This window comes from Malurus melanocephalus, unplaced genomic scaffold (assembly GCF_030028575.1).
Source record: "Malurus melanocephalus ecotype Western Australia unplaced genomic scaffold, MMel_1.1 scaffold_700, whole genome shotgun sequence".
NCBI lineage: Eukaryota > Metazoa > Chordata > Aves > Passeriformes > Maluridae > Malurus > Malurus melanocephalus.
In genome coordinates this window covers 110,896-127,123 of record NW_026623932.1, presented here as the reverse complement: position 1 = coordinate 127,123, position 16,228 = coordinate 110,896, and the positions used below count along the sequence as shown (strand labels likewise).

The 16,228-nt window shown below is 46.1% G+C and overlaps 1 protein-coding gene across 1 annotated transcript in view; it reads left to right on the top strand.

The window, feature by feature from the left end:
* Nucleotides 1–16,228, top strand: part of ZC3H3 (zinc finger CCCH-type containing 3) — a 125,037-nt gene that overhangs the window by 73,880 nt on the left and 34,929 nt on the right. The window contains exon 4 of the mRNA XM_057384332.1: nt 9,806–9,999. Within this exon, the coding sequence (XP_057240315.1) occupies nt 9,806–9,999 (194 nt within the window). The remainder of the gene's footprint in view (nt 1–9,805; nt 10,000–16,228) is intronic.

The following is a 16,228-nucleotide window of genomic DNA, read 5'->3' as shown; positions in this document are numbered from 1 at the left end:
GTTCTTCCCTGTGAGGGTGGCAAGACCCTGGAACAGGCTTAAGGAATGGGTTTGGGTTGGAAGGGATCTTGAAGGTCCCACCCCCTGCCATAGGCAGGGACAYGTTCCACTATCCCAGGGKGCTCCAAGCCCCATCCAACCTGGCCTTGRACACTTCCAGGGATCCAGAGGCAGTCACAGCTTCTCTGGGAATTCCATTCCAGCCCCTCCCCACCCTCTCRGGGAAGAATTYCTTCCCAATATCCCRTCTATCCCTGCCCTCTGGCAGTGGGAARCCATTCTCCCTTGTCCTGTCACTCCATCCCCTGTCCAAAGTCCTTCTCCAGCTCTCCTGTGGCCTRTTTASRCACTGGCAGGGGCTCTGAGCTTTCCCTGGAKCCTTCTTTTCTCCAGGCTGGACATTCCCAGCTCTCCCAGGACAGTTCCACCCCTGCCCTCTTCATCTGGCCACACCAGTGCAGCAGATTCTTTCCATGTTTTCTGTGCTTGGCACGTGGAGCTGGTTTTGTATCCAGACTCTCCATCTCCCTTGTGAATGAATTGGGTTACAAACAATAGCAGGGTTTAAGGAAACAGGGTCAGGGAAAAGAGCTCTTCTCTCCCACTGCTCTGAGCTCCTTGAGGTGATACTGCATCTCCTCTGGTTTTTGGAAGGTTTTGGCAGGATTTCAGTGCTTTGMCTGGATTCAAGCAGGATCAGGAGCCCAGCAGGGGCTGCCAAGTGCTGTTTGGAGCTCYGGCTTTGTGTGGACACAGCAGAGARATGAAAGGGAGCAGCAGTGTGGGACTGAATGGCTTCCAGAGGGAAATAACAATCCAGTGGGAGGGAATAATGACACTCCTGAGGGAAGGGATGACACCCAGAAGGACAGGCTGGAGGAGTGGGCCAGTGGAAACCTCAGGAAGTTCTGCGAAGTCCTGCCTGTGGGTGGGGCAATCCCAAGGACAGATCCAGGCTGGGTGGAAAATGGATGGAGAGCATCCCCAAGAAGTATTTGGAGTTGTTGGTGGCTGAAACCTGAATGTGCCCTGTCCACTTGTGCAGAGAACGCAGAAATCCCCRTGTCCTGGGCTCATCCCACACCATGGGAAACAGGAGAGGGGGARTTCTGACCCTCTGTCCCAYTCAGGTGAGAYCCYACCTGCAGAGCTGCCTCCCACTCTGGGRTCCAACAGCAGGAGGATGTGGAGCTGCTGGRGCAGATCCAGAGGAGGCCACRGAGATGCTCCAAGGGATGGAGCCCCTCTGCTTTGGAGMYAGKCTGGGAGAGCTGGGAATGTTCACATGGAGAAGGGAAGGATCCAGGGAGACCTCAGAGCCCCTTSCAGTGCCTAAARGGGCTCCAGGAGAGCTGGASAGGGACTGGGGACAAGGGATGGAGGGACAGGRCAMAGGRAWKGMYTYCCMMTGCCAGAGGGCAGGGKYAGATGGGATATTGGGAAGGAATTCTTCCCTGTGAGAGTGGTGAGGGGTTGGAATGGAATTCCAAGACAAACTGTGGCTGCCCCCTCCCAGGAAGTGTTCAAGGCCAGGTTGGACRGAGYGTGGAACARCCTGGGCTAGTGGAAGGTGTCTGTGCCCATGGCAGCGGGATGGAATGAGCTGAYTTCTAAGCTCCCTTCCAACTCAAACCATCCCATGRTTTTATGGAACGTTACCCYTCAGTTTAGCCCAAAGTTGCCTATAAATTTTACATCCCTTCGAGAAGCCACTGCAAGARGCTTGGAATATTTTGTTCATATCTGGGTCTTTCCAAGTGGAATTATTTAAGGAGAAAAGTTATCCCATCTATGCAAAGGCTGGGACGAGGCATCCTGCCTAGGAGATGTGGAAATTGGGAAAAAACACAAAAAAACCCCTTCACATCCCTTCATTGCAGGTGTAATCCCATGTTCCTGGTTTTTGGGTTTGGAGTTTTTTTGAGAAGTCTCTGTTCTCATTGGTTGATAACTGTTAAATTTATTTGCAACTATTTTCCTTTCCAGRTCAGGGGGATTTATTGGGAAGGTACATCTTTATTTAGGTAATTAAGGAGCTTAATAGGTGCTCATTGAAATTCATAATTTTTCCCAGGTTTTGAAAATGCTAAATGAGATCTGGACCGGATTATTATTTTTTTTTCCTTGAGATTAACATTAAGCTGCATTTGAATGGAAATTCACATTCAATTGAACCAAATTGAAATAGGGTTTTTTAAAATGTTTGTTTCATAATTAGAAGTAATTAGTGAAAGGAGGGAATTTGTTTATGGGTAAATTAACGAGTTTTTCTGGTCACTGTGTATTTAAAACTAATGGATCTTCTGTATTTATGGATGTATGTTGGGAAAAGACACATCCCTTTCTATTTTTAATTTCCAATCACTTTTCCAACCTCAAATATCATCAACAGTAAACAGAATAATTTGAATGATCCCAATCAGGTTCTTTAAATAAATTGAATCTTAATGTAGAGAGTGTTTATTTGATCTTTGACCTTTTTCTTTTAAGGAGRAAGCATTAATGTTGATAAAAGTCCCATAAATCACACATTTTAGTGGAATTACTTGCTTTTTACTGTGGATTTTGGGTCCTCAGGGATCTGGCAGGTGAGGATAGASACGGAGCAGCTTCCAGGGGGAAGTGGTGAAGCATCTTGGAGTATTCTTGGTGTATTTGAGGAACACTTTTAACCMTAAATCCTGTGTTGTTCGCTAAGGAATGATGAATGACTAAGGAATAAAGTGATTTTTTTGGTAATACTTCTCCTGAATGAGGATTTTCCATTGCCACTTTCCAGGCTCGTGGCGGATGAGCTCCCTCCTTCCTCACCTCTCTCCTTGTTGCTTTCCATAGCCATTGCCCCTGTGATGATCCGCTCTTTCCTCGGGATTCAAATGCCAGCATGCAAATGTGATTTCTTACTATGTAAGGATTATTTAACAAAAAAAAARGAGCTAAGCCTAAAGAAGAAATCCAGTAGTAAAATAAAACCATCCTTTAAGAGCCACTTGTATCGCCGCCAGCGCTGGGAAATCCTCTCCGTTTCAGCCAGCTGGAAATGCTGCTGGGATGTTCCTGCTCTGCTCATGGGGTTGTGTTAAACTTAGAGGCATCAAATACTCTAAAAAATATGTATTTCAAATATAGGGGGATTTTTGCAGGGGTTTCAGTGGGATTTTTTGGATTACATCGGTCTTGTGTTGGTGGGGCATGGGGGTGTTAAATCAGGGCATGCTGGAGCGACTTGTCCTTATTATTAACCTTCACATGTTGTCTTGGAAATCTTCTGGGTTTTTTCCTTTTAATAGATTATTTTAAGAGGGACTTTGTTTTCCCAGCATCACTTGCTGGCTCCTGGCTGAAGTTTTTTGTGGTTTTATTCCATTCTGAGCAGTTCYGCTGTGTTTGGAGGCGAGGAAGGTGCCTCGAGCTGGGCATCACCTGACAATTGCCTCCATGTTTTTGTGCTGAGTCCTTTTCCCCCTCTTGGTCCACTTTGTGCTGTTGGAAGAAACATTTCCATTTCCTCAGGTATTTTCCTTCAGGAAGGTTTGGAGGAAGGGCCCAGCTATTTTGCTTTCCAAGCAATGTGAAGTTGGTCAAGGAGAGAAGACTGGGGGAAATTTTGTACCGGCCATGGACTAGAGCAGTGCCTGTTCCCTGCTTGTCCWGGGTAGGGAACAGASCTGGGGAAGGGTCTGGAGSACCAGGAAAGGCTGAAGGAGCTAGRGAAGCTCARTCTGGAGAAAAGGAGGCTCRGGGGATCTTCTGGCTCTGCACAAYTYCCTGACAGGAGAGGGGAGCCRGGTGGGGGTCAGGATCTGTTCCCAGGGAACAATGGACAGGATGACAAGAAATGGTCTCAAATTGTACCAGGAGAGGTTTAGTTTGGATATTGGGAAATCTTTTTCACAGAAAGGGTGGGCAGGCATCATAAACCCTGTGTGGGGCAGGAGTAGAGTCACTATCCCTGTAGGGATTTAACCTTGGTGTGGATGTGGCACTTGGGGACATTGTTTAGTGGTGGCCTTGGGAGTGCTGCAGGAATGGTTTGTCAGGATAATTGTGGAGAGCTTTTCCAACCCAAATGCCTCTGGGATTCTGTGAAGGACACAGCAGGGTGGTGCTCAGTCCTGGGAAATCACACTTGTTCAACACWAACACCTAAAAAACACCAGCATGAAATGTTCCGAGTGAGACAAAGCCGCTGCTGCTTTAAGAGTTGTGCTGGAAAAGCCTGAAYGTCAACCTGCAGAATCACAGAATGGTTTGGGTTGTAAGGGACCTTCAGGATCATCTTGTCCAAACCCCTGCCATGGACAGGGATACTTTCTACTAGACCAGGTTGCTCCAGCCCTGTCCAACCTGGTCTTGAATGTTTTATCAACCCAGGACCTCCCTTTGTAGAATTTTTTGTGCCAGACTCTGATTTTACCCGGAGTCAGCATTGAACCTGCGTCAGCTACGCTGCTGTTTTTAAACATTTTTACGTCKTTCCTCCACCCCTTCTTCATTAAAAATTTTTCTTCTGCTGTCCACCCCCAGGGGTGGGGGAAAGACAACCCTCAACCTTGTGTAGTCAAGGTTATGGTGATAAATTCCAGAGCATTGTCACTTCTATTCGGAGTAAATTGGCCGGCCGCTCTCGGGCTGAAGGGGAGATAATTTGCTGTAGTATTTCAAATGGATTAGAAATGGATTTGAAGGGAAAGTTCATGCCTCCCATTACAAAGGCTAGAAAGAAGACTATCTTAAGGCACTGTTCACACTCTGGCCTTCATTATCCACGCTTAATACCTTTCCTATTTTCCAGCGTTAATGAAATTTCCTGCCGGAGCGGGGCCTTGTGGACGGATGGGAGGACTCTTTAGATCCGCGGGATGCGCGGCAGAAAGGGAATTACAAGGCCCTCGTGTCGAGGGGCCCGGTGTATTCTTCAGGTCCTTGGCCYGGCTATTATCTCATTAATTTTATCCTCTTTTGTCAATACAGTTCATTTCCAAAGGCCGTCCTTTCCATTAGGGTAACAATTCCATGGAGAGCTGGGATCCCGCTGCCGGTGAAAAGCGAGTGGGCGTTCGGCTCCGTGCCCTCGCCAGTGCCTTTTCCCCGCCACCACCAGCTTGGATGTCATTAAAGAGGGAGAGGGACATGCCCTGGTGGTTTTGTTGGGGCCACACAACCACATGGGGGCAACAACTTGGATTGAKAGGGAAATGTGGGTGAAGGTTGGAAAGTTGAGTTCCCTCCCTGCTTCTCCATGTGGGCATGRTTTTTCCATGTAAAATGTAATTTCCCTTAAATTTTAAATCTCCTAAGGCTCCTATAATATAATAAATATCCTACCTAGTATGATAATTAAGATAATAAATATTCTAATAAATAATACTTAAAATATGTAAAGTGATGAGCGGACATTCCTGCTTGGACATTTCCACCACCCAGAAGGTGGAAATGGAGGTGGCCAACCCTCCAGTGAATTCAAACTCAGCTCCTGATTGGGASTGCCCATCCCGGSAAGTGTTCAAGGCCAGGCTGGATGGGGCKTGGAACAATGGGGTCCAGTGGAAAGTGTCCCTGCCCTTGGAGGAGGGATTGGAACTTGGTGATTTTGAAGGTYCCTTCCAACCCAAACCATTCAGGGATTCGATGATTCCATGGCTGCAGTCTGGTAGCATTTGAGACTTTGGCAGCCTGAGCTKATGTTCTGCAGAAGCTTTGTTTTGAGACCACCCAGAGGTCACTTTACTCCCTCAAAAATACAAAAAATCTTAAATTAGAAGAGGCTCAGCTCCACTCCCTTTGGGGAATGATATATTTGATGTTCTTTGCCAAAAATCCTTGAAAATCTTCAAGAATCCTCATAGATTCTTGGAATGGTTTGGGTTGGAAGGAACCTTAAAAATCATCGTGTTCTGACCCCCTGCCTCAGTGGGAATGTCTGTAACAGGCGATGCAGTGCCTGTGGTCCCTTGGTTTGGAGCTTGGCCATCCCTAAGGAATTAGAAAGAAGAGAGAGGTGGGTCACCACTTTGGTGGGTTGAGTAAGTGCAGCAAGGCAGGAAAATAAATATCCCAAGGATTGAAGGGATTCAACCAGATGGATCTTAAACCAGTGTAAGGCTCAGGTGGTGTGAGCAGCCCCTGGGGTTGTGCAGGGCTTGGGCTGGGTTGGGTTTTCTTGACCTTGCAGCCAGAAAGATTTTAATTTATTCAGTTATCTCATATATGTGTGTGTATGTGATAATATAATGTATTAAGGCATATATGTGGATTTATGTTCAATATATATTGAATGTATCTGTAGATAAAGAATTTTTTTAATATATACAGATATATCTACATACATAGATAGAACTATATAGATACAGTRTTTAAATATGTACATATCTATTAAAATATATTTATTTTTTAATATATATATGTCTATATATATATACCTATATATGCCTATGTAGTATATCTGTATACCTATATATCCATGCCCTGAGTGCAGCCACAGCTGTGCCACATCCCAGCCTTTCCCTATAAACCAGAATGGGGAATGTTGGATGAACCCCTGGCTTCTTCCCTGCACTCTAATATGTTTTAGGAAAATATGAAATGTATAATAAATATAAAATAATATCTATATATTATATGTAATACCTATATATTAGTGAATATTTATGATTCTATATGAATTCTATATATTCAATAATAATGATATCAAATGCTAAGAATAAAATCAGTATCTGGGCCTGATATGAGTTATCTCCAGATATTGTTAAATATATATAGAATTATCCAGATGTTATTGAACTTTTGTAATTCAATATATGTATTCAGTGCATATATTCAACAATATCTAGAGATAATTGATGGATGAACAAGACCCAGAGAATATAGGTAACAATATGTAGATATRTGTATAAAAGTGACAATATTTATTGTTCTATATAGTATATAGATCTTGTATTTCAATACATGTACTCAGGGTATATATATTCAATAATCTGTGTATCTRTATGGAGATAGATGTTTGTGGATATCTCTATATATTATCCAGAGATAACATATTAAGAATATATATGGAATTAGAAGAATTTGTTTAAGGGACTGATACAGCCCAGCAAAAAGGAGCCCAGAATCCTTTGACACTACAGCTCCTGTGGATGGAGGCATGGAGCATCCTGGGGTCCTCCCAGGGATGTGTCACCGGGAGAAAGAGGAGATGGATGAAGCTGGGGTGGGTTTTGTCACAACCACGGTGGTGCTTTAGTGTTTTGCAATGCCTTTGTTAGAATCCTGGAATGGGTTGGGTTGGRAGGGACCTTAAAGCCCTTCCAATTCCGTGGATGCCATGGGCAGGGACACTTCCCACTATCSCAGGTTACTCCAAGCCCCTTCCAMATTGGTCTRGGACACRTCCATGGATGGGGCAGCCACAGCKTCTCTSGYAACTCCATTYCACTGCCTCACCAGACTCCCAGGGAATAATTCCTTCCCCARTATCCCACCTAACCCTGCCTTCTGGCAGTRGGAARCYATTCCCTGTGTTCTGTCCCTCCATCYGTTTTCCACTGTCTCTYTCCAGCTCTCCTGGAGCTCCTTTAGGCACTGGAAGGGGCTCTGAGGTCTCCCTGAATSCTTCCCTKCTCCAGGCTGGACATTCCCAGCTCTCYCAGGCTGTCTCCAGAGCARAGRGGTTTCATCCCTTGGAGCATCTCYGTGGCCTSCTCTGGAYCTGCTCCATGTCCTTTCTATGCTGGAACCCCAGAGCTGGACAGAGAGCTCCATGTGGGATCTCAGGAGAGCAGAGTAGAGTGGGAAAATTCCCACCATTGCCCTCCTGACCCTTGGATATTTGATATAATTTTTGTTGTCCCTGATACGGTCACAGGACCATTCTCCATATTCTTTAGCCATTGCTGGACGCATCCGTGGCCTTGCTGGAGTTTTCTGGGATGTGCTGGATGACCCAGGTGTCCCTCCTGCCATCACCACTTTCACCCAACAATGCCACCACTGCAACTCCTTGTGAGTTAATAAGACTTGATGCTCATGTCCGGAGCAGTTCCACGAGGAAGAAACCCTGGGGAAACTGAAAGTGGGGAATTTATCGAATTCCCATCACCTTCCACAAAAAAAACAGGCAGCAAAAATTCTCTAAGCTTGGTAGCCAGTGGCAACAGCCCTCCGGAATGAATAGGCTGTCACGCTCAGCATTAGGAAATGTAACTATTCCATTTTCCAGCTCTCTTYTTCTTTGGAAGCACATGTTCATTTAAAGGAAATGCTCTCCGGGGTTTGCATTCCGCTGATAGGATAGYGGGATCTTAATTTACGGATATTCTCTGGTAATGCGCGGTTTATATACGTTCTGCTAATAGCATTATGAGCATAGTTTGGGCTAATACAAAATTAGAGCTCTAATTTGCATAAACAAATTACTGTTTGGATTAGCGCTAAATGAGGAAGGCGACTGATATTGGAGGAGATTTGATTTGGCTGCAGCGGCTCTGTTTGGATAATGGGGGATGGATGGGAATGAGCTGGGAGGCTCTGTTGCGAGTCGGGAGGGAGGTGGAATGATGCAGGAAGCATTGGGTCATGGAGTGGGCAAAATTTTGGGTGTCAGAGGGGTCTTTGTGGGGCACACTGTCCTTCTGGGACCTTTAGCAAAGTGAGGTTGGCCTCTTCTCCCTGGCAACCAATGRCAGGATGAGAGAAAATGGCCTCAAGCTGTGCCAGGGGAGGTTTGGGCTGGAYATCAGGAGGAAYTTCTTCATGGAAAGARTGGTCAGGTGTTGGTGGGAGKTGTTCAAGGAGTGCCTGACCRTGGCACASTGGTCTGGTTGACAAAATGRTGATCAGTCACAGGTTGGACTTCATGGTCTTGGAGGTCTTTTCCAACCTAAAAGATTTTAGGATTCTGTGATCTTTGTCCATCAGGTAGCACTTCAAGAACTTACTGATCCTTCAGAAGAACTTTATGGGCARCAGTAAATGGATCATGATTCTCGATCCATTGTGTTCCCATTGCCTCAATACGGGGTTTGTGAATTTAGAGAGAGTTGAGGAGGTGGGGATGGGTTCTCACCCCTGCCTGCTGGAGCCCACTCACGTCCCAGCACCAGCTCCAGGTGACAGATGGGGGATGGAAGTGCTCTTGGGTGACTTGTCCCATGCAGGGATTGAGGAAAATCCTTCCAAGAGCCRGATTTGGGGGCAGAATAAAAATACCAAAGTTGTGGAATCTGTTTAATAATGGGAATAATGATACCAAAAATACTCCGGGAATGTTTTGGTTGGAAGGGGCCTTAAAGACAATTTAGTTCCAAACCCCTGCCATGGACAAGGATGCCACCCACTGGACCAGGTTGCTCAAAGTCCTGTTCAACCTGGCTTTGAAGCTCTTCCAGGGATGTCAAAGCCTGTGGAGCTCCATAATATTTGACCAAGCTCAGTGAAGCAAATCTTGCTGATTCTCTCATGGAATTGCATCCACATTTCCTTATTTCTGCTGGTGCTGGAAGTGCAAGCCAAGGGTGGGAGAAGTTGGGGGAGAGTCTTTGAAGGTGTTATTATGGTGTCAGTCATGAGGAATCAGAGCTTTTCCTCTGTCAACAGCAAGAACATTCCTGGTTCTTCCATGCATCACCTCCCTTCCAGTGGGAGCTGTCCCTGCCCATGGAATTGGGGTTGGAACGAGATGATCTTGAAGGTCCTTTCCAACCCGAACCATTCCATGAATCTGATCCTGTGGTTTGCCCATGAAGCAGCACCTCCTTGTGGCATTTTCCCTGCTTTGGGCTGATTTTTGACTTTGTTTTTCCTGCAGATCCCCATTGCTAAACCAAACCCGACCCTCACTCCAAGGTGGCAAATCGCAGCTCGCGCAACAGCTCTGGAGGAGCAAAGGCTTCCGCTGCATCGGCGGGGTCATGTACCGCGTGTCGGCCAACAAACTCTCCAAAACTTCCAGCAGCCCTATCCGGGCCAGGGAACTGAGCAACAGAACTCCCATCAGAGCAGGTGAGCAGCAGGAATTTGTCCAAAATCCACTGAGTTCAGTTTTTAGCTGTTTATTTCTGGACCTCTAAGAAGGGTCTTGGGGAGAAGTRATGGCTGGAAGGACTGGAAAAGTGGAAGATCAAAAGCAGCCAAAAAACAATGAGTTTAAAGTATTGGGAGGGTTTTCCAAGGACAAGRATGAGGAAGTTCTGGGAGACATTTGGCTGAGCTAACTCTAAAATCTCCATTATTGGGATTTTTTAAAGAACAGATTTCATAAACTTCTTTTTGGGGTGGAGAAGGTCTTGCCTTGCAGTAAGAAGGTGAATTTTCTCATCTATTTAAATGCAATGAAGTCTCTAAATTTGTCTGGAAACAGCAAAGTCCGCTGTGGACAACTCAGCAAAGGCTGATTGATTCAACCTTTCCATGAATATCCATCACTGGTTTGGGTCTGAGCTCATAAACAACAACTTAGAGTGGAATTTTTGGAAGAGCGATTGAGCCAAAAGTATGATGGGGAGGATTTCTGTAAATTCAGGCATTGGAATTGTTCRTGGGGGTTTCCTGGGGAAATTTGGGGTGACAGGGCATGGAGGAGATGTGATCCCCCCGTTTTTCCTTCCCACATCCTTTAGTAAGGTCTCATAAGAGAAATGCATTCAGTTAGTCCTGCTTTGGGACGGGGGATCCCTTCCAAGGTTATTCCCTATGRAATCCAAACCCATCCAGTTATTATTTTAAAGTTATTTCTTATTTTCCTGTTGTGTTCTTCCCCCCGTTGGCTCCSTAACCACAAAACACGATGAACTGCTGTGAATCAGTATTTTCATGTCATCTTTCATCTCTCTCCATAATTCATCCTCCTTCCCAAGGATGGATTCCACAGATTCTTCTCGCCTTAGGATAACTGGGCCTGGCAGGGCGGAAGATTTGTGTGTTCTCATCGGCTGCGAACGTTTGCTCAACGCTCTTGTGTTTTCAACACTTGACAAAGTTTATTTAAAAGATGGAAAAAAACGGCTTTTCCTTTCCCTTCCAGTGCCAGGCGCCGCGTGTTTGGAGTAGCAGAGAGACGGGAAATGCTCCTGACACTTTAATAGCTTGGAGTTGACTTCCAGGGGGTTATAATTCTGCTCTTTTCCTGGATTTATTGGGTTGGGGTTTTATCTTTGCAGTACAAAATCCAATGCTGGGCGCTGGGGCTGATCCATCCACACCATCGTAGCATTCCCAAGTGATTTATTGATGGATGCTGGTGGTGAGTTAAGGTTTGATCCTGGGGATGCTCTTCCTTGCATCCTTATGTTGTATTGGGATCAATCCTGAGGCTATTACCAGGAGCTATGGGAAGAGCAGGAGTTTTCCATGGCTCTTCCACAATTGCTTTGTTAGTGGGGAAGAGACAAGGAGGGCAGACAACTTGGGGACAAGGAAAGTGTCACTGCTATCCCAGGAAAAGATTTTGGAAGTGTTTTGAGCATTCAAAAAACCTCCTTGAAGCAATGAGGCATCACCATGGCCTGTGCAGCTGCTGAGAACTTTGCTCTCATCACACATGTGGCTCTGCCCCTGAAGGATTTCTGCACTTTCCATACTTGTCTCCGGAAAACTGCAAATAAAATACAGAAATAAAGAGACTTTTTGCCTTCCCAGCTGGACTGGGAGCTTGGATGTGGCGTAATTCACTGTTCGGGCAAGGATGGAGAAGAACACTCAGCGCTTACTCGCTGCTCATCCCTGTGCAAGACAAAGATGCGGGATCACACCTGGAAAAGCACTTTCCCTTTGGGATAACTGGTATTTTGTACCCATGTATTTTTTTGCTTCTCAGAAGACTTGAAAGATCAGCAGTGGGATGGTGCGGAAAGCATTTGCTACGTGGCAATTAATTAAACAACCAGAATAATTGGGTTTCTCTGCTCCTAAGGAGCCTTTCCTTCGTTTCTTTCTCYAGCTGCTAAGGCATTCTCCAGACTCTCGAGGAATTTCCATGAAATCAGGGAGAGAAGCGAAAGGTCTTGGGCAATGTAGAGTTTCACAAAGAAATACGGAAGGGGAAATACAAGATTGAAAGCAGCAGAAAGCAAATTAAGGTTTGACATTGTCCGGAAACCAGCCCTGACCCCAATCTCGGCACGAGCCGCCGCCGCTGCTGAGAGAGGAATTGCACTCCGTGAGCTGGGGCTGACTCCAGCAGGGTTTTCCAAGTGTCCAGGCTGTTTTTCTATTGGCAAATCCTCACCTGCATGATTTCCTTACCCTCTGCTGAGGATTTAGTACTTGGGAAAACCATASGGGCCGTGGTGGCTCTGGGGACTCCAGAGGTGGCAGCTGGCCCCTTCAGCAGCATGATTTTATTTATTTTTCAAATTTTCTCTGTGACCATAGATTCCAGAACCTTGGAGCTACTGAGCTCCCAAAGGTGGAGGTATAAGAGGAGTTTTAAGTCCTCCTGAGCTGAGACGCCTCCCACACATTGTGATGGTGGTTCTGATCCCAGAGGAACAAATTATTGATTAAACTGTGGTTCATCCTTCCAGAACGGGGGTTCTTTCCCTGCATCCAGATTCTCTCCCTGTCTCCATCCTGCTGTGTAACATCCTCCCTTGCCTCAGTTTCCCCACTTGGCTGAGACAGTGCTCAGCTGGGGGGAATGAAGGTCATGGAATCATGGAATGGTTTGGATTGGAACAGACCTTAAAGACAATTTCATTCCAACCCCTGCCATGGGCAGGGACACCTTCCACTATTCCAGAGTGCTCTAAGCCCCATCCAACCTGGTCTTGGACACTTTCAGAGATGAGGCAGCCACAGCTTTCTAGGAATCCTGTGCCAGGACCTCCTCACCCTCACAAAGAAGAATTTCTTCCCAATATCCCATCTATCCCTGCGCTCTGGCAGTGGGAAGCCATTCCTTTGTCCTGCACTCCATCCCTTGTCCCAAGTCCCTGTCCAGCTCTCCTGGAGCTCCTTTAGGCACTGGGATGGGGCTCTGAGGTCTCCCTGGATCCTTCCCTTCTCCATGTGAACATTCCCAGCTCTCCCAGGCTGTCTCCAGAGCAGAGGGACTCCATCCCTTGGAGCATCTCCGTGGCCTCCTCTGGACTCCCTCCTTTGCTTCATTGGTCTGGGGGCAGATGATGGATGCTCTCGAATACGATTTGGGGTGCAGTGGGAGAACCCACACTTGGAGATCTCCACAGTGCTGGAAGGAAGTGCACTCTGGCCTCCCTTTTTCCCAACTAATTTTAGAAGTTCCGAATGGCACACAAATTCTCTTCCCACTTTTTCAAGGATGAYGGAATACTCAGCACCGCTGTTGACTCACGGGCGCTCAGCGCTTGCAGGAATGATACTCTGCCCTCTGAGCCACTCAGGTTTTTACAGAAGGAAGGGAGTGCCAGGGCCAGGATCCCCTTGTGCTCACTCTCTTTGAGGTGAATTCTTTGGGTTTGGGATTGCTCTGTCTCTTGCCTCTTTTTGAGCTCAATTCCTTGGCTTCTTCAGGTTCAATCCCTTGTTTTTGGGAAGGCTTAATCCCAGGAACCCTTCAGTCTCACTGTCTTGGTTTTGGGATTGCTCAATCCYTTACCCCTTTTGAGCTCAATTCCATGGCCCCTTCAATCCCAATGCCATGTGTTTGGGATTATTTAATTCCTGATCTCCGCTGTGATCAATCCCTTGGCCCCTTTTGAGCTCTATCCCTTAGTTCTGGGATTGCTCAATCCCTTTGACCCCTTCACTCTCAATTCTGTGGTTTTGAGATTGTTCARTCCTTCTACCCCTCTTGAGTTCAATCCTTTGGCCCCTTCAGTCTCAATGCCTTGGCTTTGGGATTGCTCAATCCCTTACACTTTATGAGCTCAATTCCTCAACTCTGGAACTGCAAGGATTAGATCCTGMTCCAGGCTCCTTGCCCACATCTGCTCATACAACATCCAACCCCAAGCTGCTTCATTAATTGAAGTTGTTTCATTAATTGAAGTTGCTTCGTTAATAAAACTCTTGTGACCACCTGACTCAGGGATATTCATGGGATGCGGGGACAATCGGGCAGGAAAACAGGAACATCTCTGCTCATGTAGCAGCAGCTCATCCCTTCTTTTTCCGTTGTCTTCTCCGGAATGAGGACCTGTGCTGTCCAGCGAGGGAAATAAATGACCCCCAGCAGCTGCAAGTGCTGATCCTCGGAATCTGCGGAACCCACTTAAATGAATAATAATTAAAGAAATAAATTTCCCCGAGTGCAGCCTCAAAACTTTCGGTTCAGCAATAAAGCCAAGGAGAGACTCGGAAAATGAATCGCTCGGCTCTTTCCGAAGGAGGCCGCGGTGGGCAAGGAGGGATGATAATGGGATCTGTTAAAGGAGCCGGTGTGGATTAAGGAAGCCTTTTCCAGGTTTTGTGGGAACAGGCTAAGCAGAAGTGTGTGATGATACTGACACCTGAGGGATAAAAGGATTGAACAATCCTAAACCGGTGGAATTGAGAGTGAAGGGGCCAAGGAATTGAGCGATCCCAAAACCAAGGGGTTGATGTCAGTGTCTTGGAATTGAAGAATCCCAAAGACAAGGTGCTGAGATTGAAGGGGCCATGGAACTGAACTMAAAAAGGGTAAGGGACTGAGCAACCCCAAAATCAAGGAATTGAAATGGGAGGGGCCAAGGCACTGAGCTCAAAAGGGGTCAGGGATTGGGGAACCCCAAACCCAAGGAATTGAGCTCAATGAGCTGAAGGACTAAGCTCAAGAGGGATAAAGGGACTGAACAGTTCTAAAACTGTGGAATTGATGAGCAAAAAATAGTGGGAAAATGGAATGACYCTGTTGTGGTCATCCCCAAGTCTGAGTGCTGGCCAGTGGAGCTGATCACTTACCTACCATTGTTGGGCAAATCCCTGGTTGTATCCCTCTGTGTCAGAATTTCCATAAATTATCCTTGATTTAGGGCACTGGAAGCAGAAGGGCAGCAGTGGGCTCACCACAGGCTCAACACTCATCATTCTAACAACAACCTCACCCTTTTGCCCATCCTTTGGCCCTGTTGCACCCAAGTTTCTGCATTTCTCCCTTTTTGGGGCTATTTCAGTTTTCTACCCTGGTTATTTCCCTCTCTGTRTTAGATTTCCATAAATTATCCTTGATTTGGGATTGTGAAAGTAGATGGGAAGCAACAGGCTTGACACTCATCATTCTAATAATGTTCTCACCATCTTGCCCATCCCTTGGCCCCACCACACCCCAACTCTGAATTTCTTCTTCTTTTTCTCCCTATTCCAGTTTTCTACACTGATTRTTTCCCTCCAAAGGGAAGATTTCCATAAATTATCCTTGATTTGGGATTGTGGAAGTAGATAGGAAGCAACTGGTTCAACACTCATAGTTCTAACAATGTTCTCACCCTCTTGCCCATCCTTTGGTCCTGGCTCATCCCAACTCTGAATTTCTCCCTTTTTATGGCTGTTTCATTTTCCCACCCTGGTTGTTTTCTTCTTTGTAGGAGATTTCCATAAATTATCTTTGATTTGGGACATTGGGAGCAGATGGGAAGCCGTGGGCTCAACACTCATCATTAACAATTTTCTCAGCCTCTTGCCCATCCCTTGGCCCCACCACACCCAATTTCTGAATATCTTTCCTTATTTTCTGCATATTTCATTTTTCTACACTGATTGTTTCCCTCCCTGGGCAAGATTTCCATAAATTATCCTTGATTTGGGACAGTGGAAGCTGATGGGCAGCAATAGGCTCGTCATGAGCTCCTCACTCATTGTTCTAAAAACACCCTCACCCACTTGCCCATCCCTTGGCCCCGGCTCACCCCRACTCTGAATTTTTCCCTTTTTTCTGGGCTGTTTCAGTTTTCTGCTCCAGTTGTTTTCCTCCCTGTGTAAGATTTCCGTAAATTATCCTTGATTTGGTGGTGGAAGTAGATGGGAAGCAGTGGGCTCAACACTCAACATCATTCTAACAATGTTCTCACCCTTTTGTCCATGSCTTGGCCCTGGCTTACCCCAACTCTGCATTTTTCCCCTTTTTTCTGGGCTGTTTCAGTTTTCTACCCTGGCTGTTTCCCTCCTTGTGTAAGATTTCCATAAATWATCCTTGATTTGGGATTGTGGAAGTATATAGGGAGCAATGGGCTCAACACTCATCATTTTAATGCTGTTCTCACCCTCTTGTCCATGCCTTGGCCCCGGTTCACCCCAGCTCTGCATTTCTCCCTTTTTTTTTTTTTTTTTTTTTTTT